General features: G+C 38.3%; 1 protein-coding gene across 2 annotated transcripts in view; it reads right to left on the minus strand.

The window, feature by feature from the left end:
• The window catches only part of EGF (epidermal growth factor), a 61,172-nt gene that overhangs the window by 31,572 nt on the left and 1,834 nt on the right, over positions 1 to 27,766 (minus strand). For both annotated transcript variants that reach the window (XR_010472458.1, XM_005515250.3), the window contains exons 2-10: positions 19,725 to 19,856; positions 16,118 to 16,317; positions 14,942 to 15,123; positions 12,222 to 12,452; positions 10,413 to 10,615; positions 5,693 to 5,818; positions 4,620 to 4,742; positions 2,071 to 2,193; positions 914 to 1,039 (exon numbers count right to left, since the gene is read on the minus strand). Coding sequence is in view for 1 of the 2 variants with exons in the window: in XM_005515250.3 (XP_005515307.2) it covers positions 914 to 1,039; positions 2,071 to 2,193; positions 4,620 to 4,742; positions 5,693 to 5,818; positions 10,413 to 10,615; positions 12,222 to 12,452; positions 14,942 to 15,123; positions 16,118 to 16,317; positions 19,725 to 19,856 (1,446 nt within the window). In the remaining variant the exon portion in view is untranslated. The remainder of the gene's footprint in view (positions 1 to 913; positions 1,040 to 2,070; positions 2,194 to 4,619; positions 4,743 to 5,692; positions 5,819 to 10,412; positions 10,616 to 12,221; positions 12,453 to 14,941; positions 15,124 to 16,117; positions 16,318 to 19,724; positions 19,857 to 27,766) is intronic.

A 27,766-nucleotide genomic window follows, 5' to 3' on the forward strand; every position in this document is an offset into this window, starting at 1 on the left:
CATTAGGTTTTAAGTGATCTCTATCCTGTATCACCATCTAGCTAACATTGCAAGAAACAATAGCTAACAAAATGGAAGAACAGAAGCACAAAGAAATGAAGGTGCTTGTCCTGCATTCCACTTGCCTCAGAAATCAAAGATAAATGTGAATACAGGTTTTCAATATCAGCGCCTTGCCCAAAATCAGCCTCAAAATATGTGATAAAGGCAGTCATTAGCCCAGCCGCATTTCTCACTGTGACTTGGTCTCAAGACAGTCTTCCCTCTGCATTTCTTAGCATCACCATAAATGCCAGAACATGACTTTTGCACATGAGAAGCCTTTCACAGTAAAAGCAAGAAAAATGTTGTACTCCGAAAAATAAAGCTTTTGCCTTTTTCCTGAAACAAATCACAAACTTTCTTCCTCTCTCTCATGCAATTGCTTGTATCTTGCTGCTCACCAGGGTCTGCCCTTTTCTTAGAAGAAACAGAAGGGTCTGGAATCCAAACATCACAAATACCTGGGCTTCCTGGGGCCACTTGGGGAGAAATATCCTTGTAGGAAGTCTTCCAACAGACTATTCCCTGCCTTGTTCTCCACATATAGATGCCTCAAGCCCAATTCTGTAAGACTGGGCAGAAACCACATGCGTATGAAGGCACAAAAACTTGAATACTGCAGATGGACCTCTGGAGTACAGGACCCCAGAATGAAATGCAAAAGTTGGATAATAGACTGTGAGGGAGACTGAACCATATACTGGTGCTTGTTCTGGCACATTTCCAAAATAGGTTATTCTTCCAAATATTTAATACTTCCCAAGTTTCACAAAGTAATCAAAAACCAGTGCAAAATTGGATCCCAGTTATGTGACTCTAAAATGTTTTGGCTTTTATTGGCAGAAAGATGCAGGCATAGCAAGGTACTGACCTATAGCAGTGCAGTGCTTTCTGTCTCGCTGAAGCTTGTATCCAGGAAAACAAGCACACTCCCAGGACGATGGGCTTAAAGAAGAGCATATCTGACTACAACCACCATTATCTGGAGATGTACAACCTTAAACAGAGCATTTGAAAAAATTAACTTTGCCATTCAAAGGAAAAAAAATACAACAAAATCAGAGGTATAAGCAAGAAAATTATTCATACTGCTTAGCCTTACTACAGTGCGAATTGGAGAACTGATTCTCCCATGCAAATCTCATCCCATCTACAACACAGTAACGAATTTTATCAGACTTTGCACTCCATGCAAAGAAACAGCAGATTAATGCCATTCTCACACCAGAAGCTAATTAGGCTAGGACAGTGAATTGATACTTCCTAATACAACAAAACAAGATGTCATATGAAAATAGACTATTCTTTCTTCTTGGGGCTGTACAATGGTTATAGCCTCAATGCCAACCTGAGCTTACTCAGTGGAGTGTCCCTAGAAAAACAACAACAGTCACTGCATCTGTGTATACAGTACAGTATAGAAGGGATGTAAAAAGGAAGGGGATGTTTCAAGGTGTAACGCTGGCATTAACAAAGCTATCTTGATCCCTAAGACTGCAAAGATACAGTTGAAAAGCTACAGTTCCCCTAATTTGTAAATCTTGCTGGGATGGGGAGTGACGGATTAGTGGATGTAGCAGCTTCAAATATCCTGACTGCAAAAATTGCACTTGTGAGTAACTTGATGAAATTGCTGGAAATTAGAGTGACTCTGAACATTGGTGGCATGATGTCCATAAAATCATCTTCAGATTTCACCCTAATTTTGTACTTATATTTCCCCTCAAATATAAATTTTAGATGCCTCCTGCAACAAACATCTGGGAGATGGCATGATCTGTGCTGACAACAAAAAAAATTTGGCCTGCAAACTTTGGATGTTGCTCCTAAGAAACATGTATTAAAAAATGAAGATGAGTATTGCTCATCTCAGCACTCAAAGCATCTGACACTCCATTGCCTTCTATCTTGTACAATCATTTACATCTGTACAAAATGAGTGTAAAATGCCATCATTCACTTCTGGCTTTCAATGTCAAGAACAAACAGAGTTTGGCAGTTACTACAGCTAGAAAAAATGTTACTTACCTGTGCAAGCTTTGCCATCCTCTTTCAGTACAGATCCTTCAGGACAAAAGCAAACAGGCCCTTTAGATGTTTGAAGGCAACCATGGCTACATTCAGTGTTGTTACTTGCACAAGAAATTAGCTCTACAGTAATTCAAAAAGAAAAAAAAAAAATCTTAAATTATAAAAATATTTACTAAGCCCCCCCAAAAGAGATATAAACACTCTCTTAAATAGCAAAAGAAAAGGAGGTGGGGGGAAAAAGTGTGATATTGAGAGTGCAATTTTTTTCTACTAGTTATAGCAAAGGAGAAAGCCAAAGTTGCTGGATCCTGAAGCCATTATACTGACCAGCTCTAAGCTTTCCAAAACTGTATGAAGAGGTGTTATCAAAATAGAAATAATTTAGAAAACTTTCCTTTTATATTTCATCAAAAATAAATCAGGTTTTGAAAACTACAAGGAAGTTATACTGAAAAAATAAGTATAAAACACAAAGAGAATGAGGAAAAACTACTTTCCTACAACTCCAAGGGTAACAGAGCTAGAAACAATGAAAACCGGAGATGAACATTCCAGAAACAAAGCTACATTCCTTAGTGGCAATTTTTGAAGCTGTAGGGGCAAAACCATCTGAGAACCTGGCAATAGCTTCCCTTTACTTTCTATTACAATTGTTGGAGTGCCAACATTTTTTCGAGTATTTCTTTAATGCAATTTCACAGGATATCCTCCTTCCACTTTCTGTATCGCAGTGCTGCATCTCTTTATGCCAATTCTAGAGCCATACGGCAACAACCACTGGAAGACTGGAACTAATGCAGGTTTCCCACAGCTGCTGCTTTGAATCCGCTGCACACAGTGGCTTAAATGGTACATGACTGTTGCAAATATTGCTTCTCCAGGGCAACCACACTCTAGACTGGATTGTTCTAACCCCTTAAGCACAGTGAAGAGGGTCAAGAAACTGATCTTGTGTTTCTTTCTCACTAGAGCTTGTGGCTTTAGATGAAGAGATTTGTACAGGACTTGGAGGACAAAGCATCAAAGTGTCTGGTCAGCATGTGGACTTCTCACCTTGCATCTCTCTCTCTCAAGCTGCGTAGATGGTGACATATCAGCTTTGTGCTGCAGTAGTTAAGGAGTTATACTGTCCATGCTGCATCCCTAGCCTGTGTTAGAAAAACATTATTTTCTGTCTAATTTGAGCCACTCAAAACACTGGCATACAGTTCAAGCTAGTCATCTGGAGTAGGACTGAGTTGCACAGTGTCTAAGTGTTGTTTTGAACACAAAAGGATATCCCACCTCCCAGTAGCCTCTGGCTGCCGGACTCCCATGTGTCTTCTGTCACATCTGGCTGCCTTCTGCAGCTGTCACAAAACCATAGACGCCCACATTTGGGTCACTGAATCCTACTCCAGGCTCCCTCTTAACAGAGAGGGAGAAGTGACTCTTGGAACTCTAAAATAGACAGACTGACTGCTAGAGCCTGTTAGACTCTGTTACTCTCTAGTAGCGATATTTAATTTACCCTATGTCCTGGTCCTGCGATGATGCAGACTGAACACATTGGTGTGCACTGGCACTTCTGCTTGGGGCATATACCAATGTTTTACTTCCATGGAAACAAGGCAGAAGGACCCTTTGTTTATGCCTAAGTTTCATTTCATTATCAAATCGAAAAGTGACTGGGAATATCCCAAGACCTCAAAACTTGGATATGTTTCACATTTTATATCCTAGAATTACTTCAGAAAGGCTTAATTCATTTGTGGGCTGAATATACACAATGCTGAATAAAGCCAGAAAAAACCCTTCACCTTTGATTCTCACTGACTAAATCATGGTCCTTGAAGCTTACTGACAGCTTTAGTTTTTCTCTCCACTTCTCTGTCTTCTCTGCATTGAGTTTGTTCCCATTTTTTCAGCTTCAGAGAGCTTTCTGGCTTACATACCTATGTTATCTAGATAAGGTCCCTCAGGCATACTTCAACTTAATGGAAAAAAGAAAAAAGCAAACAAACAAACAAACAAACCCAACAAAACCACAAAACAACACACAAGAGCAGCAGTCTCCCTGAATAAACAACTTCGTGAGTACTTCTGTGTGTCTTACAGATGTACATGCATTTCATTTCATTAATTTCGTGCACATTAGCCATGTTATCAACCCTGATCTGAAGAGGAAAAAAAAAGATGATGCTGTAAGCTACTCATTCAGAGACTGTGCAAACTGTTATGCAGGTTCGACAGAATGAGCCAAATTTAGAGACCACGCTTAAAAAGATATTACTGCTTATCCACCTGGAAAGTACCATGGAGCATAACCTGAGCAAAGAGGTCTCTCTCTTTTTCTCCTGAAGAGGTTCACACTTGATTACTCACATGTAATTTACAGTTCCCTAAATATGACATTTGAATTTTGTTCACTCAGTTTAAGCTGATCCTACTTACATAATAAGGGATTGGAAGTGAGCAACGCAACATGCAAAACTTTCAGTGGTTCCAGTGTGAAATGATAATCTCTAATATCACACTGGAGGTATTTATGTATCGTTGCTACTTACCATGACATGTTTTCCTATCGGGCAGCAGAACAAAACCTCTTGGGCAGGTGCAATAATAGGAACCAGGAATGTTCACACAGCCCAAAGTACAGCCATGATTCCAGAAGCCACATTCATTGATATCTGCCAAAAGAAGCACTTGCTGTGACATAATAACATCACCAACCAGTGTCAGGGAATCAGATTAATGAAACAAAGAGTCTTCAAGAAGTACCTCTTTTTCCCATTAATTTTACAAAAATATGTTAGTCCTGATAAATGATAAAAAAGCAAGTTTTCAGACCTTATGAAACCTTCTAGCAAAACCTACTCAGACTGCATGTGTCCAGCAAAGGTGTCTAGAGGACTTTCAAAGGCATGCCTTCCCATACAGATTCCAGCACCAGTTAAATCCAGTAGGCACCCAAAAAATCTACAGAAGACTATTTCTTCAGATAATTTTTTGTTTTTAATTTGGCTCCAACACTATTTAAGTAAAATTCTAAAAATACAGAAGGGGTTTAGAAGTTGAAATACAGAAAGAAACCCCTGTGAATTTTCTGAGAATCTGATGGCTGCTGCTCAGGCAGGTCTGTAAATTCTGTAGGCTATGAATTTTGATGCCTTTATGTCTTTTCAAATCTGGTTGTTTAATGAAAACAATGCTTCTAAAAGTGATATGTTGACTATTATTAACAGCAATGTTAGATTTTTAATAAAATATTTAGTAACATGTTAAGAATTTTTGTCTCCTTTGAAAGTGGGATATCTTGCAGGATTTTTCAATGTTTCACCTTTGGTGATGTATCTGTTTTAATTTTTATTTTAAAATTAAATAAGCACCCATAAGCATGTCTACTTATCTAAGACTCCTTTAACTACTCAAGCTAAGACCAAAATTTCTCGCAAGAATAGCATTTGCAACTTTTTCATAGGTCTCCTTTTAGACTATTCCAGAACCTGTAGGGACACTAAAATGATATAGCACACTGGTAGACCTCGAAGTATTTTTCATACTCCAGATAAGAATAAAGCAAAAGAACAGATTTTTTTTCATCTGATGAAATAAAGCTGATGGGAGATTCACGTATTACCTTCACAAAACTGTTTATTTCGACTTAAAATAAAGCCATTAGAACATCTACACCGATGACTCCTTGAGTCTGGCCTGCAGATTCTTCTTCTGCACTTTTCTTTGTTCAGATCACAGGTTTCTTTTTCTGGAAGGACAAATATAGTACAAATGTAATTGAATTCTTACCATATCAACCCTCAAGGAGAAACTATTTTGAGCAAAGATGTTCAGCAATGTGTCGTCTCAAGAGCTCCTTACTCAACCTGAGGAACTTCTTATTAATAGAAAATAACTTCGGGCCAATAATTCACTATAAAAATGAAAGCACTCAGAAGACTAAGGTACATCTGTGCAAATTATCATTTCTAGCTCCATATCAGTACAAGCAGATCTAGAAAGAGCCTGAAGCAGGGGATGGTTTGGCTTGGGTGCACAGCTGTAGTGACTGCGAAAGGGAAAACCCTGTGTAGCAAGCTTCATATGCTGTCAGTTCTGCACAGTAGCATATGTCACCAGTCTCTCTGAAACACTCAGAAATAAGAGAGTGACAGAAAGCGAGCACAAATGCAAAGAGAGAAGAGAGATTAAAAAAGAGAGAGAACATACAAAGACTGGAAATTATTAGCACAAAGCTGTTCTCAAGTCTCACATTAATTGAGAAAAAAACAAACAAACAAAACCAACTGGACAGATCATAATGACCACACATTTCATTCGGACAAAAAGTATTAGCACAGCCTAGAGGATCTCTGTACTAGGGTGGATCCTGGCTTCTGCCTATGAGAAATACAAATATTATAAATCTTGAACTCAGATTTAAAACTTGCAATGTTTCTGATGTCCAACAGGTTATACTCAAAGGGTCTTCAAAGGAAGCACAAAAAACTACCTAACGGATCCCCAGAAGCCTTCCGACTTCTTCTACTTCACAGAAAAAGGTAAACAGGTATTTCAGTATTTCTTTTCAAGGGAAGGATTTGCAAAGCCTCATGTCTGTGCTCAGCTACCTTCTAGAGCTGGTGCTTTTGCAGATGTGCAATACTCCTGGTTTTATTCTTGTCTCCCAAATTATTATTTTTGTTTTAATCTTCCTAATCTTCTTCCGGGGTTGCTTGCCCCTTTCCCAAGCTAAGAACAGCTGAACTTCTGCTGCTGAATGTGGGTACTCAGCCACCCACACACACCACTGTCTTTGCCCTGTGCTATCTGTGTAGCATATAAGAAATCGTGGGCTCCTACAGGCAAAGAAATTTGCATGTGAACTTTCTTGTACTATTTCTAATTCACCCTCTAAATTCCAAGAGATGGGAACCAGCATAACATTTAAGTTTGACATTTAGTCTTGTACTAGCCACAACAGAGAAAATGCTGGCCACTTGCTGGAATGATAGATCACATCTACAAAAGACTGAAATAATTTCCCAGACAGACACTTCAGCTTGGCTGAAATAATCAACTTAGCACTTCTTTGCATCAAACTGGTTAATCCTTCTCTAACAAAAGCCGTATCATTAAATGAAAAATAATGAATTGATGACTAGATGGGTATTAGCTATGTTATTAAGCATGTTAGCTGTTGAGAGACTTGAATTTTAGACAGTTTTAGCTGAGCCTCTCTTTTTGTAGAACTACTTTTGAATTGGACCCTTAATCTTTGTCTCTGCTGCAACTGAGTCAGGAATACACAGTAGTGGAGTGTCTAATCTTCAAATACAAAACTCATCAGAATGACAGAAATGCAAGAACGTGCAATCACAAAACAATACAAAATAGAAACAAGACCACATTCAGGGTTGCATCTTATGCTTGTGACTGGTGTTGGTTTTTTGACCCTTGCTTGTACCATTTTTGGTCTAATGAGACCTAAGACACCCAGGAATTACAGAAGAAAAAACAAAAGCAATAAATATGCCATCTGGGTAATCTCAATAAGATATTTTTTTTTTAACGCAGTAGTTATTAGAAACTGATATTGCTAATCAATATGTTTAAAAAAATCATATTCTAAAACAAAATTCATAGTGACTAAATTGTGTTTCACAAAGTTTAATAAGGTAGTCTTTTCTGGAAGAATAACCACTATGAACCATACTTTCTAATTTGTTGGTTTGGGGCTTTTTTCCTCCTCCTATTACCTCTTTTATATGGAAATTTGTGTTCTCAGATAATAGTCTGATGTTGGTATCTTACTCTGGAGAGAAACACAACATAATTCCTCAAAAAAAAAAAAAAAAAAAAATCTTGAATATACTGAATATCATTAATCTGTTAGGGAAGATACTTTAAAAAAATTCCAGAGTCGGTCTTTGAGATTTTAAGGTAATTATGACATTTTATGAGCTATTAATAAAGGCATGAAGAACATTCAAGCAGGCATTTATAAATACACATACTGTCATCAAATCTAGGACTAGCTGTCAAAGAGAACTGAGGTAAATTAGAGGCCATCTTCCAGATACTGTCATACTAAAGCTGCTGTGTGGGGTTATAGCAAACCTATAGCTGAATTAATGTACTTATTTCCCCCAACCAATCCACAAAAGTCTTTTAAAAGGGAAGAAGGGACATCAGGAATTTAAATAGTAAAGTCAATAATCCCAATTCCAGTAAAAAAATCATATCAGTTGAGCATTTCTCATCAGTTCCTTTTTCATCTGAAGGAACTCACTGTCTGCTTTAAAGAAGGCCTGATAATTCACAGCTGACACTACACTGCAGAATATACTTTTTTAGCTTGTGCAGAGCATCCAATTAGTCTAGGTATGCTTTTATCTCCAGGTTTCTCTGTTGTAAGATCAGCTATAAATCTTGTACTCCAGGCTCATTAGCCCTTCTTTCATCCCAGTTCTTGCACTGGACAATGCAAGCAATGTATATGTAAAGTCCAAAAGGTTCATCTGGATTCAGCCTGTTAAACTTCTTTCCACTCCAACACCTCCCAGACATTTTTACAAGAAGGTATTTGGAATTTATAAAAGGCTTACTCCTGACAGTTCCTATTGTCACACAAATATTTACTAAATATTGGAAATACAGGGGTATATACTGCAAGGCATTTCAAAACACTGGCAGTTTATTTATTAGTAAAGGTGGGGAAACCCTTTTTCCAGTGGAAAGAGAAACACCAGAAAGAAGCATGTTCTGATAGAAGAAATTGAATTAATCTTCTGAGAGAAGAATAAAAGCGAGTGCACACACTCAATGAAATTACGCTGCAAACTCTTGTGGAGAGGACATATGTAACACAAACAATAAATGCTGAGGTTCAAGATAACACCATCATGAACTGCCTTTCTTGGTCATTGTTTCTTCCTTTCCATCTCCATGACTATGCCGACTTGGTGACAGACAGCCAAGGAGGTCTCATGAGACCTTCCAAATCCCATCGTAACAACACTGAGATGTGTGGATGCACCACTGTCTGCACCACAAACAAATCCTTCCCTAATTACTCTGTTTAAGAGCACCAGACATGTCAGATGAAAAAAGTGCTTCCATTTGCCAGGATGGTTGTTTTCCTTGAAGGAAGCACAGAGCAGGTATCGTCTCTGAATGGAGGCTCCCTGTGTTTAGAAGTAAAAGCTTGATTTCCTTGAACACTTCTGCAGCTCAACAGCTCTTAGCACTGCAAATGTAGAACTTGAAGGGGAAAGCTGCCTTGAAGATTTTAATTTTCCAACTCAGACCAGGTTTCAGGAAGGAGAGACAGCATGGTACTGTATAATGGTGTTGGTCGGCATGAAGAAGCATAAAGCCTATTTTATAGTAGATATTTATAAATGGTTCAAGAGAGATATTTATGGTTTCATTTTTGCTCACATGAACAAAAGCTGCTTTCTCCTCATGTCTCCATACCACCTATACCCCTGGGAACCCATGGCCACCTTCCCTTGGGAGTTCTACAGCCATTCATCAACACACAAGTGCCTCTGTGTTTGCATACAAGCAAAAGCTTGACAAAAGCTATTCCACTAAAGCAAGGATGCTCTGTGCCTGCTTCCTAGACACCAGACAATAAGACATTATTTCCCCTAGACATCCCTCACTTCCTACTGCCTCAGCAGGAATCCTTAAGGAGAGTGAACTATCCATAGTCAACCACCTTTGTTTTCTGATTCACAGTGGAAGACAGTGACATGACCACCACATACTGTAGGCTGCAGCTGATATCAAATAAAGAGACTCAAGGCTCTTATTTCATAGTTATTATAGCAACTTCAAGCCTGTCTAAAACAGTCTGACTCTCAATTCAGCCATTTCACAGCAAAGCTGAGACATCCACAGTATCACTTGAAGGACATACTACACACTTAAAATCATTTGGTGCCATAATAATCAGAGGTATTTAGATGCACATTAGGATAAAATTTCCAGAATGGAGCAGACATTTGATGAAGGTAATGTACATGGAGGATTAAAAAGCTGTATGCTTTGTGCACTTAGCAGGAAAGTATAAAAATATCTTCATATAAACAAAGCGAAGGCAAAAATAACATTTATCTGGATATGTATTTAGATCAATGAAATGAGAAGTTCGTGCTCAGCACAATTCCAGCCTGATACTCCAAGTGGAGTTACACACACCAACTGGAACTGTGAATCACTGAAGTTAAAGGAAACTTTTGCTTTGACTTCATTGAGGCCTGGAATTTTGCCAAAGAAAATCATTACTATGAAAAGTCAGAGTGTATGACATTATTATTCTCACACATACAACTGTAGCATTACAGTTTACTTACCAAAATCCTGTGGTTCTGTTCTTGCACCTGGCTGTTTAAAGGGATGCACAACTTTTATCTCCACTGGTGGAAAAAATGATGGATTCAGACTAATTGTGACTGCAACTTTTCCAGTGTACTTGTTGGCTCTCCATATCATACCAGATTTCAACTCTGAATAGTACAGGTGCTCAGCAAAGACAGACATACCAAGCAATTGATGTCTGCAACAAAGAGAAGATAACACAAAGCAGCAGATTACTTGATACCTATATATTTACTCACTCATGCATTTTCTGAGCATCTTGTTCAGTCAAGTTCACTGTAAATAACTTTTCTTTGCATTTTTACATATATCTTGTATAATCTTACATATATGAGAATCAGATGAGGTGCCAGAGACATTTCCAAACAAGCCACTACCCAGAATCCTGCAGATTTGCAAGAAATAGATGCAAAATTGATACCTTGCATTTCTCATAGGTTATATGAGCTGTTGTTCAGGACTGACATAATTGACAGAGAAAGTCTAGGTATCACCCTGCTTCTAGTAAACCCAGCAACTACAATGGCCACTTGTTTGTTGAAGGATGTAGGCCACGTAAGTTCCCCCATTTCCCAATTTTCAGCGATTGTTCCGATACTTCTGACTGTCCCAGGAAATCAGGGTGGAGATGGAGGGATAGGAGCAGGGCATTCCTAAAATCCATCTTGTTGCTTGCCTTATCTCAGAAATTGAGTTTCCATTCACTGGTCAGCTATAGCAGCCAGCAGGAATCACAAAAGGGCCCAGTTTTAAATAAGAAGGAAAGCAGAAAAAATCCTGAAAGAGGGATTTTTCAGCCTCCACTTTGCAGTACATATTCCAGGTGGAAAAATGAGAATCCATACCATCCAAGCTCAAAGGACAAGTGTTGATGCTCTAGTGAACACCAGTCAACTGAAGGGGAAAAGGGTAAGGAAAAATCCAACATGACAGCCAGTAATGTACGCAGAAACCACCTTCGTATTCATCATATGCAAATGGTGAGCTGCATATTTAAATCATCAGGCCAGTGAAACCATATTTTTTTCTCGCTTTGCTGTTGGCAATCCCTATTATGCATATGCCAATCCAGCCATACCAACAGAAACTGCAGGAATGTAAAGGAACATTTTCCTAAGGAGGAAACATGAAAACTGAAAACATGCTCACCATGAAGCATCTGCACCACTGCAAAGCGTGAAGGCCAGATATTAAAGGCACCCAAAGGACATGGGTCCAACAGCCCCCTGAGTCGTGTTTAGCCCCAGCACTGGGGAGCAGAGGGGAACAAGTCTGTTGCGTAGGATGATTTTTACCTCATCTGCTGATGCCTGCGGAAAGGCTGAGCACAGGGGGTTAGCTGAGCCTTCCCTCCAGCAGCTAAGGAGGACAACAGGCTTAGAGGAGGATAGGAAAAACCTGATCTAGCTCAGTCTCTTCAGCACAGCTGAGACACCTGAGCTCACCCACTGTGACCTTGGACAAAGCATTTAATCTCTTTGGTTTTGGCTTCTCTATCTGCAGAAAAAGGCCACTAATAAACACTCAGAGAGGATTTCTGAGGATTAAGTAGTTATCATCTGCCAGAAGCTTTGAAGGTGGAGAGTACTGAGTGGTAGTATTATCTTTACAACAGTGACTTTTTTCCATTTTCCTATCAGTAGTTTTAGATTTACAGTTACACTGCACTTTATATTCCTTATTGTGTTATGAACTGACAAAATAAAAGAGATAATGAGGAAGAGAGATTAATGGCATCCCTGGGAAATTAGTGTTTTATTTCTGACAAGTTCAGGAAAACTCACCGGACAGAATTTTTAAGCAAGCGAACAGCTCCACCATCATAGTTGCATGATCCAATATGGGAAATCTCTTTCCTGTGGTCGTGTTGGATCCAGTAGAGCCTTGTGTCAACCAAATCTAGTGAAATAGCCTTTATTTTTTCTGTAGTTCTTAAAAGAGTTCTCACAATACTTCCAATGAGGGACACTCGGTGTATGTTGGAAACTGTACCTTCTGAAGACCAAAATAACAGCCTGCAGACATGTTTTGAAGAAAAAAAAAAAACAACAAAACAAAACAAACCCACATTTCAAAATCACATCAGTGCTACACTAAATTTTTCAGTCTTACCACAGTGCTTTCAGAACCAAAACTAAAACATGGGACTTCCTTAATATGTATTCTCCTATTTCAAGAAAATCCCATATACACCTCCCTTTAACAAGATTCTATTAAGAAGGGAAATAATTTTTGACAATAAAATGTTGTCTGTTTGACAGGAGGAATATTACCCCTAACGTTTTGTTACAGTTGTTTTCTTATTTTGATAAATAGGCTTCTATCAGGGAATGTATAACTCAGATACTAGGAATTTCTCTCATGTAGGTCAAGCAGGAATCAGCTCAGCTTAACCATGAAGCACTATTGTTTGTCTCTCTGCTTTGTTTGCCCTTGTAGTCAGAGAAGGAAACTGGAATAACCTCCCAAATCTACAGGGAACTCCTACAGACTTGGGAAAAGGCACATCACACATCTTTGAGGCAGATACACATTTCCCTCAGTTTCTGGGGAGGAATCTGTCTCCAGAAACTCTAGCTGAACATAGCACTTAAGTGCTTAACTTAAAAATACCAATTCTATTATTGTCCTCATTTCTTTCTACCTCCCTGATGGTTATAGTATCCAGACTATGCTGTCATTAAGATAAGACACAGTCAAAATACGGCTCCAATACTCAAAACAGTTATGCACTGAAGCTACTTTTATGTCAAGCTATTCATGAACCAGAACCCAGATTTGCCAGTGTGACTAAGGTTAACAACAGTTCTTCCAACATAGCAAGTTACCCCTCATTCATGTATATTTTGTTTTTTAATGTTTCCATTTAGATTCTTTGCTTGGTTTCCTTACGCACAAAAATTCCAAGCAGCATTATCATTTTGCCTTCTATTCACAAAATTGCAGAATATATATGTACAGAACCATGTAGCATAAAGCCAGATTTACTACATTTATGTCAATCATTTGTTAAAGGCCCCCAAATAGGTTAGATCTCACTGACAAGGGACTATGCTAAACCAGTAGAAAGAATCAGCCCCTGCTTCACAGATTTCCCCCACTGTTATATAATTTACAGTTATCACAGCTTATAAAATGGTTGGGTGAAAACAGTTTTCCAGAAGGACGGCCCAACTTTATGTTGCCATTTTTAAACACTTTATTAACATCTGTTTGCATTTCTATAGCACTTAAGAAACTTGACTACTCTGGCAGTTTGGACAAATGCTAGGAATCACTTTTTACATATAAGAAACAAAGGTGTTTATAGCCTCTATGCAGAACTTTTGCAAATCATTGTAGGGACAGGATATGATAGGAAGAAACAGGAAGACAGAAGAATAATGAAGATTAGAAACCAGCCTGAGTAATTGACAGCTTTTACTGTATTTGCCCTCTATTTTTCTTCAGTCTTAATCCGTATTTTTCAGCATTTCTAAACAACATTAAAAATTAAATCAATCTTATGGCAATAGTTCTGATATTACTACTAAAATAATCCTATCGCTGCTAATATCCAGACACATATTTGAGAAAAAAAATAAATCTATTATTAGGGTATTATATTGCTCTTCATTACTTAAAAGTTGTACAGATTTGAAGGAAGAAATCGCTAATAATAGATTTAGCTGATGTTTATGCCTGTACATGTAAACATGCTGGGGGTTTTAATTAACTTCACATTAAAAATAGACCCCTCAGAGTTTTCACACAAGGAAATTGCCATAGGTCATAAAAACAATGTTAGACATCTTGATTTCTGCTTTCTTTACAGTTTATTACTAGCTTAGTGTCCTCCCTGTAAGCACATGAATACAACTTTTATGCATAGTGAATCACACCTAGGTGAATATATGCACTTGAATCTCCTCCAACTCTCACATAAGTTCAGTAAGTATATTCCTGTAATGCCATTTGTAACATGTTTTGATGGTATTTGACATTGTCTATGAGGACATGTGAATATTTCCAAGATTGGTAAATATTACATTCAAAAGCAGATCAGGAAAAAAAACAAACACACAAAACAAACAAACAAAACCAGGCTGATGTTCATGCCTTTAAATTCTATCCAAAAGACCAGACTCCAAAGAGTATTCATAATGCTACTTGCTTCAGAAGATTGGTTTATTTATAAAAGTACCAGGAAAAGACACATAAAATATTAGACACATAAAATATTAGAATAGTTTCACACACTGCTGAGCAACTTTACTGCAAACCAAAACAAAAACATGGTGTTGCTGTATAAAACAAAGAGAAATTAGCATTGTCTCACGCACTTCTCTATTTATCTCTTATATGCTTATTAATCTTTTATCCTCTTTTGTTAGAGTTCAAGGAGGTGTTGGACTATAGATAATACAGTGTGAACAGGCTAGCCCAGAAGCCTAGAAACCACAATGACAGTACTTTGCATATTTTGAGTCTGTTTCAGTGAAATTACTAACCTAGTTAAAATTACCTTTGCTCAGCATCAATGGTAATCCTCATGGGATGACCAACATCTCTTAGAATAACTCGGCGTTTCTTCCCATTCATGTCTGTCGCTTCTATTGTTGCTTTCTGTCTATTGGCCCAGAGAATGTCTTGATTTATCCAGTCAATAGCAAATCCTGAAATGCCTTTGTCTATGTAACTTAGTCTCTGTAAACAAAGAAACAAACAAACAAAAAAGTTGCCATCAAGAAGCATCCTAATGACTACCCTAAACTTGACTTTCAATATCGGGAATAGAGTGCCAGACTGAAGCGTCCCATTTCATTCCTTCACCTGCTTCATTTTCTCTCAGACCTGTAGATATTACTCATTCTTTAATAATTTTTATTTGGTCTTTGTATTTACACATACTCCTTCTGAAATGAGTGACCCCCTGCGAAAGGAGGAAACTGCTCTCCATGAAAAATACACTGGACAAATCTTTTAGCTACAATTTCTTGCATTTGGCACACTATGAAGCATCCAGACCTGTACTGTTACAGACGGAAGACTTCCTAAAGCACTGTTACTGGACCCTCATCCTTAAAAATCAGTGTAAAATACATCAGTGAAGACTCCACATGCATACAGTAACACCAGCATTCTCTCAAACAAAAGAAGGTTCTCACAGCATTAAAGTTCAGGCACAACAACCTGTCTGCCCTTCTTAATCAACCAGATTCAATGGACTGCACAGCTTTTTCTGAACAGAAGATGAAGTAGTAAGAGAAGCATTTATGCAACCATAGAAACCAATAAAAGGTTTGAGAAAAAATGAGTAAGAATTCAAGCACATTCTTCTTATACCATTTGTGTCAGTTTGAGTTACAGTAATCTGGAAGAAAAACTTCCATAACACCGGGGATTAATTTAAAACTGATAGAAACATTATTGTCTTCAAAGCCTTAGTTTGTCTGATTTTCCTCTCCTCCATTTTTAACTCCCCTTCACTTGGCCCACAGAAAATACTAAATGTCCTGTGAATGCCAGCAGAATAGCCTAGATTCGGGGCCATAACTATTATGACAGCAAGGTTATTTAAGAAGTCTGAAGTGTTAATCAAAGAACAGGAACGGCAAAATTGTACCTAAGGACCAGATGGTTTCCATGGATGGTTTTATGGCCATTAACTTGGAGAATTCCAGAGAACTGATTACTTTACCTCTCGTTTTGAGCCATTCAGGTTCATTCTTTGAAGTAGTCGCCTTTCAGAGTCTACCCAATACACTTTCTCTTCTGTATAATGAAAGTCCATAAGTGTTGAGTGACCGGTATCAGCCACCAGTCTTTCATGATTGGTCCCTTCAGTGTCAATTCTAAAGATGGCATTTCCATGGCTAAAAAGTAGGAATGGTGCAGGGTCTGGTGAGGAGAAAACAAAAAGAGACCAATTAATAAATAAGCATTGCACTTTTGCTGAATTAAGCTCTTACCAGTATTATACTAGCCAAAAAGAAAGTTCAGGTTATAACCATCTCTCTTACATTTTAACACTAACTTTTCAGGCATATCATAGAGAACCAATAAGATATAGATGTAATGGTTCTTCCACATTTAATGCTGAAAGTTAGGTCAAAAATCTGAATTATGAAACTGAGATTGCAGTGGTTGTTACCACTAATCCCAAATCCTACACCTCGATCAGGAGAACCATTACACGCATGTCAACAGAGGCTGAAAGAATTATGCCATGGATGCATCTCCAGGTCGAGTACAACTTTCAACTATTGTGCGATAGCAAGAATTTATCACAGAGAGGTGGAGTCTCACTTGATCCAAACAGAGAAATTCAAGTTCACAAGACAGGGCAAAGAAAGAAGCCAGACCCTGTGGAGGTTTCTTGTGATAAACAAGGCTGAAGGAAACCAAAAGACCTGTACTTAAAACTCCTACAGCTCAACAACAACATCATCTTCCAGACAAAAACTGGATTCCTATTTAGTGAAGCGTAAGATCATATTAGTAACTTAAAATATATTAAAATTAAAAGTGTTCCAATTATGGCCCAAACTCTAGAAATCAAATTAAAGTTTAAAGCGATGAGCAGCAAGGATGGTCCAAGTGAAGTTATTGCAGCCTTAAAGCCATGTGATAAGTATGGAAGTACAATTAGTAGGACATAATTGTTGGCGCTGCAGATTACACTAACACAGTCTTATCAAGTCCTCTGTGTTATTTTTAGGGGATCACCATAGGACAGGGTTAAGATTGCCCAAGGAACCTTAACTGTGTTTCCAGACCACAATGGTATTCATTTAGACAATCTGAATATTATAGATGTCTATCAAGTATATAGCAGAGGAAAGGAGTTTTATGTAACCAATCACATTTTAGCCTACATTTTAAAAAGAAACTTTTTTTCTAATTAAAAAAAAAAAAATAACTTGGGCGTATACAGCATAGTCTTTAATTTATCTCTAAAATAACGTTCAAAGAAGAAAGCCCATCATGGTGGTAGTCGTGGGGATTTATAACATGTTTGCCTGAAACAGGTCATGGCATACGAGTAATGCTCTAACCAAGTGACTTTGAAATGCAATTATTGATACATCTCCAAGAGAATGACAGCTTTCAAGATTGTCTAATCACTTGTTGAACTGATCTTCCTGTAATGGGGAGTGACTCTCCACTTATCAGGGATGGATGTCACCAAAGATGCACTATCATCTGTTTTCTTGCACATATACTTTTGAGAATTCATCTGATTTTATTGACAAGTTTTGCACTTTTTAACTAAATATCTTTACTATTAGCAGGAAACTTATGGCTTTAAAACCAAGAGATGTCACTCCTATGAATTTATCCTGATGCTCTACCTTCATTATGATTGCAAGGTTATTTGATTCAGCCTCTTTCACAGCAGAGGAATAAGACTAATTCCAATTTCTCCAAGGAAGAGCAAGTTAGGCAGAAAGTTCTGACAAGCACCCAAGATGTCATTTTCTTCTCTTCACTAGGAAGATGATCAGCATTCTGTTTCTAGACTAACAGACCGTTTTGTATCTGAAGTTTTCAGGTTATTACCCAGATATAACAGCTGCATCTAGGATTTTAGTGACTCCATTTTTCTGCTGCTATTTGCACTGAGCAACCCCATGTGAGAATATTTAAACTATGAAGACTTGCATTACGTAAATGGTAAATGAATGGTGAAGTGTAGCAAGGTTGATCTATCTCAGGAATCTGACAGCTGTACTGCCTGCATTTTTGGCGATTAGTCAACCAAGACCATTTATAAACTTTGTTTTGGTCCTTTCCACTCTCTGAATTTCCTATTAGGCACCTGTGAATGAGGGTTGTAAATGGAACAGGGACCAAACAAATTGCAGAGGCACCAGTCAGATTTGGGACTTAAATTTATCAGGGTTTTTTTAATGAACAGGTAAACAACACCTGCACCAAAGAGCTTCCTGTTGGTATCTCATTTGGTGGAACTCCTACAGAAGGTTTTATTCCCAGCATAAGGGCTCTTTATCCATCACAGTAGCTCCTGAATTATTGCTTACTTTCTACTGCTGCTATGCTAGTAACAACATTAAAAAAGTTAAGTCCTCCAATGTTAAGGTAGGACTGTTCCTTGAAAGATACCTGTGTACGAATATCGCTGTGAGTTAACAAGTTTGTTTTCACTTCAGTTCAGAATTGAAGAGTTTACAAATTATTTGATTATATATATATATATATATATATATATATATATATTTAAAGAGCTAGAGATGTTTAGGCAGAACTACAAAAAATCCAACTTGGGTCTTTGTGAGTCACAAACTGCTGTCAATGATTCTAGTAGCTGACTGAAGTAATCATGTTGGTGCCAATATGGGGGTTGCACAGCACACTTTGGTTGTGTTCATGGTCTCAAAGGCCACATACACAGGGACTTAAGTACATCACTTACTTCTTGGTCAGAAACAAGCCCTGTCACTCCCATTTCTGCATTAATGAGAGTCCCAGGTAAATATTAGTCAGAAAAAGAAAACCTGAGCTCATGGATCAGATTGGAGCTGTAGGGTACCCCAGACAGGACTCCCACCTCATACTCTAGGTGCAATATAGGGTTAAACCAATCAAGAAAATCCCACTAGGTTTTTTTCCTTGAGTAGCATCTGCTGAGGAAAAATGAAGGTTATTCAAAGGCCATAACTGTGGATGTGATCCTCTTAGAAGGGCTAAAAGCTTTTAAAATGTAAATGCATCTTACAGATTCAAAAATCAATTTATACACTCAAGACAAAGCAAGGGAGAGAAAGAACTTACAATAGCACTCATGTTTATTAAGAAACCACCAATGGATCAAACCAAAAAGAAGGACTTCCTGCTTACAATTTCACAGTACTTTCCCTAGAACCTAAACACACTGGAAAGACATCAAGGCCAACACACTGAAAGAGACCAAGGTAGCAAAATCTTGTGTACTGCCATGTTTTCTTGGAAGTAGTAAGGATAGGATATGAGAGTTTACAGTTCCGAGCACACAGAGAGAGTTTGTCTACTAAAAAGGAAGTAATTGTTTAGTTTTATTTGTTCCATTTTGGATGTTCACTCATTGTCCCAACACCACACTTTCCATTCTTCACCATCACTCTTCTGTGGCTCCTGTTTTTGGCCTTGCCACTTAAACAGTAGAACAGGCAGTTTTTCCATCACCAAACCAGAGCAATCCAGTTGGTGTCCAGTATGGACCAACTGGACTTGGTTCACTTGGAAAAACAGTGCGAACTAGATCTCTCAATCTCTTTTTCAGTTATTAAAAGAGAAAGTTACCTTACCGTTCACATAGCAAGATCGTTTGTCAATATCCAAAGTGTAGCCGGGCAAACAGGAGCAGACGTAGGACCCTGGAACGTTGACACAGGTTTGGCCGCAGGTTCCCAAACCACCTTCAAGGCATTCATCAATATCTGAAACAGGTTTTTGAACAGATCAGGAAAATTCAGCTAGCAAAACCAGCAAAGAGAGAGAATACCCTTGATATAGTTATCTAATAATGAATTAGGCACAAAATTTAATCTCTCATCATTATAAAAGGAGAAGAGGATGGCTGTATTGATTCATGCATTGGTTTCAGAATTATTTTGTCCATTGTCCTATGCACAGTGGTTTTTGGTTTATTTTAGAAGATTGTCCAGGGACATCACCTGGTCCCCGATTGCCCAAACACAGGGAACAGACTTGTCTTGTACTCCATTTCTGTGATTTGCATTATCATTTGCTATACAAATGCTGCCTGCAGCTGCTTCCCTCTATCTTTATCCCTCTTTCCACAGTAATAATTTGCCAACAAATTAACCAGCTTTGCAAAACAGCAAACAGACTGCCACAGTACTGAGTTCCACATTGAGCTCACTGTAGTTTGAGTCAAATCGCAAAAACACATACAAAACACTAAAAAGCCCACTATATTGTGACAGCAAGAAGCCCAAAGCAAGACAACAAGCAAACTAATTAGAAACTGGGCTTTTAACTGGTAGATTAGGCTAGAGCTTTTAGGAAATAAAATATACTTGATGTGTTTTATCAGGTCTTGAGGCACTAACAATGAAGTCCTAAATTAAGGACATTATTTTTCAAAAGAAAGGTCACCACTGAGGAGCGTATTTTACACTAAGGGGGGAAAGAAATCAAACCCTTCGGCAGTACCATGAGTGACTGTCCTAGAAAATTTAGATAAACTTTAGTTCCTACTGTAAACAAATGCATCTGACAGTAACTTCCCGAGGCTCTTGACATCTGGCAATACCATATCCTGACACATTTCTTGGATAACCACAGTGAGGGTTGCTCTAAGGAGCAGTCTTTTTCCCATCCACATACTATTTGACATCAGTGGCTTTCATTCTGGATTTTATCATCTGACTTTGCACGTACAGGTATTCCAATTATAGCTATCAACTTTTTTTTTTTTTTTCTGTATCTCTGATCAATAATTTAGGGCAATAGAAGGAGCTTCTCCTTGGATAACTTATTTTAGATGATCACTTGAGTGAAGTGCTAATTACCACGATGCTTCAGGAGGTCTGTGAGTGTTAGGTGAGGATTCCCCAAGTTCAAAGAAGGTCAGAAATGGCACCTCATGATAATTATGAGGAGCTGCGGTTTAACCATCTCACACTAGCACTTTGAAAGAAACTATCTCCGTAACCGAGGAAGAGATAGACGATCAAATCTGTGATATCCCATGCATCTGGGAACTTGTCTCCTTTAACTGCTTTAAAAAACTACGTGCAAGGAGAAGTGTTTAGGGATTTCTTCTGTGTCAGGTGTCAAAGTTGTTCAAAAATAATATCAATGTTTTTTAGCCACCTAACGCATCGGTACAGACTAGGGAACATTTCCTTAGTGTTTTCAGAGTTTTCCCACAACGTTATGTTCCACATAGCAGATGAACTAATTTGATAAAGTATGAAATATAATCAGAGCACATGTAACTGATTTATGTTGAGCAGAAGATGAAGGTGAAGCAGAAGTATTTTCAGCAACTTAATTCCATAAAGCACTTTAATTCTAATCCACAATCTTCTTCAAACAGTCAGCTTTCAGGAGCATATTTGCTTACATGTACTAGGGAAATACCTGCCATTCTCTACAGTATTAAAAGAGTAACTCCTCCAAATCCCCTCTAGAAAGTTTTGACTGGCTTAGAATTTTGTTAATGGGCTACAGAAACCATAAGCTCCAGGTTTCCAGTTTAAAACTAGCTGCTCCTGGCTAACGTTGCCTGGGTATCATTAGAACTAAAGGGCTCTTAGATAACCCATACAGGAGGGCTTTGGTGACCACAGCTGCTGTCAGCTTCAGCAGAGTTGTGAAGGAACCTGCAGGCATGAATGCTGTTTGTATCCCTCCCTGATGCTCTGGTTTTCAGGTAGTCTGGCTGACTAGGGCAGACAGTTCGTCTGATCTAGTCACCTACACAAAAGCAGGTGCAAGACCCTTGGAAAAGGCTATAATATCGTTCATGTTAATCAGCATACTCTTATGACAATAGTGGCTTGTTAAATGAACCTGATGTTATTTCTCTGAGGAAATAATGTATGGGTGATTGCTAAACACAGAGGTTATTTGACTAAGCAATGTGAAGCACTGATGAAAGAACTATTATCCAACCACAATAAAGAGCACATTAAATAAGAATAAGAAAAATAGGCCTGACCTACAGATTGTATCAGGAAGACTGCTTACTCTGAAAAGGATTTGTGTTCATACTGGACAGAAAGCTGATCTCTTAGCATGTTACTTTGCAAGACAAATTAAATAACACATACAAACACAGGAAAAATTAATGACAGTGGGGAAATAATTTTATTCTATATGTAGCAGTGGTCAGACAATGTTGGAATGCTGTTTGTGGTTCTCAGATACAGGTTGTTAAGGGATCCTGAAAAATTAGAAAGTGTATAAAACAAGGGTAAAAAGCCTGATTTTAGGATAAGGGAAAATGCCTTCCTGTGAGACTCTTAAAGAGCTCAGTCTGCTCAGACCATGAGAAAGCAATTTGTGAAAAGGATTGATCACAGTAGATAAATACCTGCACAAAGAAAAAGTGCCAGATTTTCTAAAGGACACTATAGTTTTTTGCAGGGAAGATTTAACAAGGACTGATGGCTGAGAACTGAAGCCAAGGAAATCAAATTTAGACATTAAATTCACATTTTAACAGAAAAGTGTGCTTCACTAAGACAACTAGCTACCAAGAAAAGCTGTGAAGGTGTGAAAAACATCAGTGGATATTCTCAAGTCAAGATCAGACTGGGAAGACATGTTTAAATCATGCACAGGTTACTGAGCTATGTACCAAGGTAACTGGACAGTGACCTGTTATTTGCAGAATGGATTTTCCAGCTTTATATGAGCATACAAAACTGACTCTCCAAGAAAAAGTACATTGATTGATCAGGCTACAAAGAGAGGATTTAAAGGTTATCAGTCTGCTCATTTTCATCACCACCAAAGTTCACATAATAAAGTGAATCCCACACATACCGAAAAGCAAGCAATCACCTCAGCTGAAAAAAAGGCTGTAGTGGAAGAATAACCACCCAATAAAAGACGAGAGGTGCAGCAGCAATAGGCAGCTTGGCCACCAGAGAATGTCCCTTCCAGCGGCAAAGAGGAATCACCAACAGGAACAGTGCTATCGTAAATCACAGCGCAGCACTCTGAACACTCAGCTGTGATGGCACTAACAATGGAAAAGGGTCCTATGCTTAACATGCTCCTTCTTTGCTAACACAAAAAAAACCAAAAACAAACAAAAAAAACCCCATGCAAACAAACAAACAAAAACACACACAAAAAGAAAACACGCCACAAACGCAAGGCTGTCTCTTAAAGTTTAGGTGAAGTCAGTCACAAAACGGCCCATCAGATGTAACTAGCAGTGCCTTCACCTGCACTTCTAGCACCAAAGCAAAGTGTGGAGTTGCATCTTGCTGTAGCTGTTTTACGTCTCCTGGCAACCACTTCCCCCAGTGGGAACTTTACCCTGTGAAAGAAATCGGCTTAGTGAGCACAAAAGCTGTCTGCAGTGCCCTGACAGCCAGCCCTGAAAGGAAGAATGAGGTTCTGCTCAGCTCTCAAAGGCTTCTTTATACAAAAAATGCCATGAGAATCAGCAAAACGATGCATCATTTCATCATGATGTTGGCAGCTCTCAATGACTTTGCATACAAATATGCTACTTTATTGAGTCCTGAGAAATGCTCTGATTGTGGTAGGTGAAGCATTAGTATGCCTGGCAGGGATACAGAGAAACCACAGTGAGTCAGAACTTGTGTTTCATTATGGCCCCAAATACATATACTTTATATGCATAAAATATAGGTGTGCAGATACAGCCACTCAAATAACCTCACTCAGATTTGGTTCCTGTGGAGTTGAACGGGGGATTATTTCAATTCGCTATATCTAGACACCATCATAATCTTTTCAACAAGATGAAACATGAAATTTCATCTCAGTTACAAAGAAAGAAGGCCATCTCTTTTATCTATTTTGTTAAAAGCATACAGATCAAAGAATAGAAGATAGCCAGAAATGGCAAAAGACGCTTCATCTTTCAGCAGATCACAATAAACTAGACTAGGCACAGCTCAGTATCTTCTCTCTCTAATTTTAAACCAGGTTTAAAGTACAACCTGATTACTCACAATTTTTGAGAAAATAGAACCTGTCAAGTGGTCTAATGCTATGGTAAGAAATTCAATGTGAACATAATAAGACGGTTGTCAACTCCTGGACTCTTTCAGTCCAGAGCCACAGAGGTGATCATGTCACAGATATGGCAGTAAGAGGAATCGTGTGATTTAATCAAATACAAAGTAGAATCAAATTCAGAATCAAAATAAAATTCAGAAACCACTTGCAGACATCTTGGAGAGAAAAAAAGATCTCAAGTGACTACAATGTTTTCAGGTTTTGACCTTTCTGCACACAGATCTCAAGGGTTTGAGTACTGGAATATATTTTGGTTTTTTCTCTAAAATAAATGTTATGTGTAAATTAGTGAGTACAAAATGGACCTCTAATTCCTGGATAATGCAACTTTCAACATACTGTTACTGGCTTGCTTTTCAAAGATGAAGTTTATAAGGCAACCATCTGGCCCTCTTTGAAAGGCATCAGCAAACACCATTGTCTAGCTCCCTTTAAAATCAGATTTCAAATTAAATACTACAAAGTAGTCAGTTTTCTTTAAAACAGAACAAAAAATAATATCTGCTATTTTCTACAGAGCAAAACAATGATGAGTCTTGTATGAGTCATTGGTCCTAGACTGGCCCTTAGCCCACTTCAGGATTAACCTTTACATTGATGTGTGATGCCATTTCTGTCATTTCTTGTAACACCTCCTTCCTATTTTGATCCAAGTTTTTAGAGCTAAAGATAATCCTTGTCCACATTCACCTGGATCCAATTTCCAGAGAATTCAAATAGAATCATCTCCTGAATTGGTCTGTGAGTTCAGACCCATGTTCAAGAATTCCTGACTACTATTTGATGACAATGACATCTTTCCCCAGGGCAGTATAATGTGAAACAAGCTAGCTGGAAGACAGCTACTGAAAATAAGCAAACAAGTATGCCTCAACTGCAGCTCTTCTGAAATACAGAGGGATACAGTGAGGTCTCAAGAGGTTTATCCCTATGTCATGACAAGGTAGACAACACAGCTCCCAATTTCATTGGGTGTTATTGTTCCTTATGCCATGTTTGCAGAGAAAAGATAGCTGTGAATTAATAAGGTTCTGGCATTTCATATTTCTCAGAATACACCACCAGAAGTTTTAACAATGTGTCTTCAGAAGGCTGTATGGAGCAAACTGAAGCCAAGATTTAGCTAACTATGGTGATCTTAAAGGTGTAATACGAAGAGGAATAGCTTAATATTCCACATTACCAGTGCTTCATGGAGAAGAGTGAACAGGAAGAAAGAAGGAAAGCTTGAGACACAGAAAGAAGTATCTGACCAAAAGAGCTGACCTAGAAAGCTGCAGTTGTCACCTTCAATTGCAGGCTTTAGCTCTTTAGGAATGTGCAGCACGTCAGCCCTGAAGTGACAAGGTCTGATCAGTTAATGTCAGAAGTTAGCAGAGATGTGCAGAATTTAAGAACCTACAATTAGGTGTAACTTCAATAATGTGGGCTGTGTTTTGACTTCTTCAAAATCTTTTTACAACATTATTATTTTTTTTTTCTAAATAACTATCTTCCTTAGCTTTAAAACTTTGAAAGTGGGCATTCAAAATCATCTCTGAAGGCAAGGTACACCTCCAGCCTTGCAGTATCCAGAGCATAACATTTACCTAGGATAACCCGAGACTAACAGGCACTAGTGCCTAGTCTAAAATTGATAATGCAAGGAGCTGTTCTAGGGGCTTCTTCAGATAGACAGTGTCATGCTCTTGGTCTCAAGTGGGGAGAGCATCTACACACCATGAGAGAATAAAAAATACTGTTGTTAAAGTGGTACTTCAGGAAGGCAGTCGTCTGATTCTAAAGTGTTTGAATGTGTTAGAAATCAAAGTTCTCCCATGCTTTTACCTTGTAGGAAGAATAACTCCTATGTGTCCCAGAGCATTTTTTTTTAGGGGTAGAAGGTTCTGTGTTTTCACTGGGGTCTAAGGAACACCCCAGTGTTACTTACAGTGAATTACTTAAAGGTAACAAAATCCCCAGTCCTAACATCAGTTTAAAATATTAAATCAAGATAATAATGTCAAGAATTGCAGAAATGCTTCCAATTCTACCATAACTTGCCAATAAAGGGATATGTTAACTCACTGGACTAGTCTTGCTCTGACCTCCTGATCTGTTCCCCCATACTTCTTTCCTCATAAACCACACTGTTGTGGGACACATGCCCCAGCTGAAAGGCCTCTCCTCTCTGAGCATACCAAGTCAGGATTCAAATAATCTCTCTTAAAATAACTATAAAATTATGTGAGACATTTTAGGGTTAGATTTCATTATCCTTCCACAGGATGAGAAGGTCTTTGATCTTTGAATATCCCTAGAAATAAAAGGAACTAATTAGGAAGTTAGCTATTTAGCAATGTAAGAAGAGCATGACCTAGACCTTCATCTGTAGTGGCAGTATGGAAAACAAATCCAGAAAAGCCCACACACTTTCCAGCAAGTATCACTTGTAACAGCTCACTAACAGAGAGCAAGACACCTTCTCAATTCAGTGTAGTCCTTCTGGCTGGCAGGATGCCACGATGGTCACAGACGAATAATGAACATTTTACAATTGGTATATTTATTACAGCTCACTGAGAATGGCCGCCAAGCCACAGTTCAGCTTGCTGTCATTGTTCACAGTTCAGTGGTATGAGTCATGTCTCCCACTCACCACTTTTATCCCCACTATTACCTTCAAAGCCTGCCTCCAGCTTCCTACCACTTGCTTCCACCACACTCTCTATCTCACATAATTAATGAACTAGAATATCATACATCCAGTCTTCAGGTCAGAACACGACTTGTATATTCAACACACGGAGGAAGGAAGAGGGGAAATCCATTTCAACAAAGCATCCTTCAGTCTTACATTTCATGTCAAAATTTCACATTTGCTTAATCTCCTGTAATCCAGTGGTCACTAATGAAAAAGATAACGTAGCACATCTCATTTTTCATTTATTCTGTTACACAGAATTGCTTAGACTATGTCACAGTAATGTTAGCTCTTACACAAAACACTGCTTCTATTACTACTTCTTGCAGAGCTTGTTGAGCTGCTGGCCATTCTGTTTTGGTGCTTTACATAGAAACCCCCATTCATACAGCAGCTGAATGTATCTCATTTTCAGCTGAGAAGATCTAATGCATGGCAGGTTTTGTCTCCATCAATGGAAGAGTAATGTATATTAATACGTGAAATATGTCAACTGAAACCAAAAATGCATCTTTGTAGCCTTTCAAATCTCAATATTTAGAGCACATTTTGACTGATTAAAAAATAGCCAAGCGATCCCCTTCATGTCGGTAGGATTCCCCTGTTATAGAGGATATCTTAATTGGGCAACCCAGTAATGGAAGAGTCATAGTTAACATACATCATAATTAATTTGTGGAACCTACATACATATTAGCAAACAGCATGGATGTACAGGAGAGGCTGTGTAAAGTACAACAGTTGCTGAAAAGATGACATATACACTGCATATATTGCAGGTTGAGGTTATGGAGAACTAGGTCTAGTCCGGTCCCATAGACCGAACAGCCACCAACAGCAGAGAAGATAGATGCTCTCCTATGGGAACACCTTCTGGTTTAAGTTGGTCTAAAGGAAATCCAATTTGTGCGC

This window comes from Columba livia, chromosome 4 (genome assembly GCF_036013475.1).
Source record: "Columba livia isolate bColLiv1 breed racing homer chromosome 4, bColLiv1.pat.W.v2, whole genome shotgun sequence".
NCBI classification, from domain to species: domain Eukaryota; kingdom Metazoa; phylum Chordata; class Aves; order Columbiformes; family Columbidae; genus Columba; species Columba livia.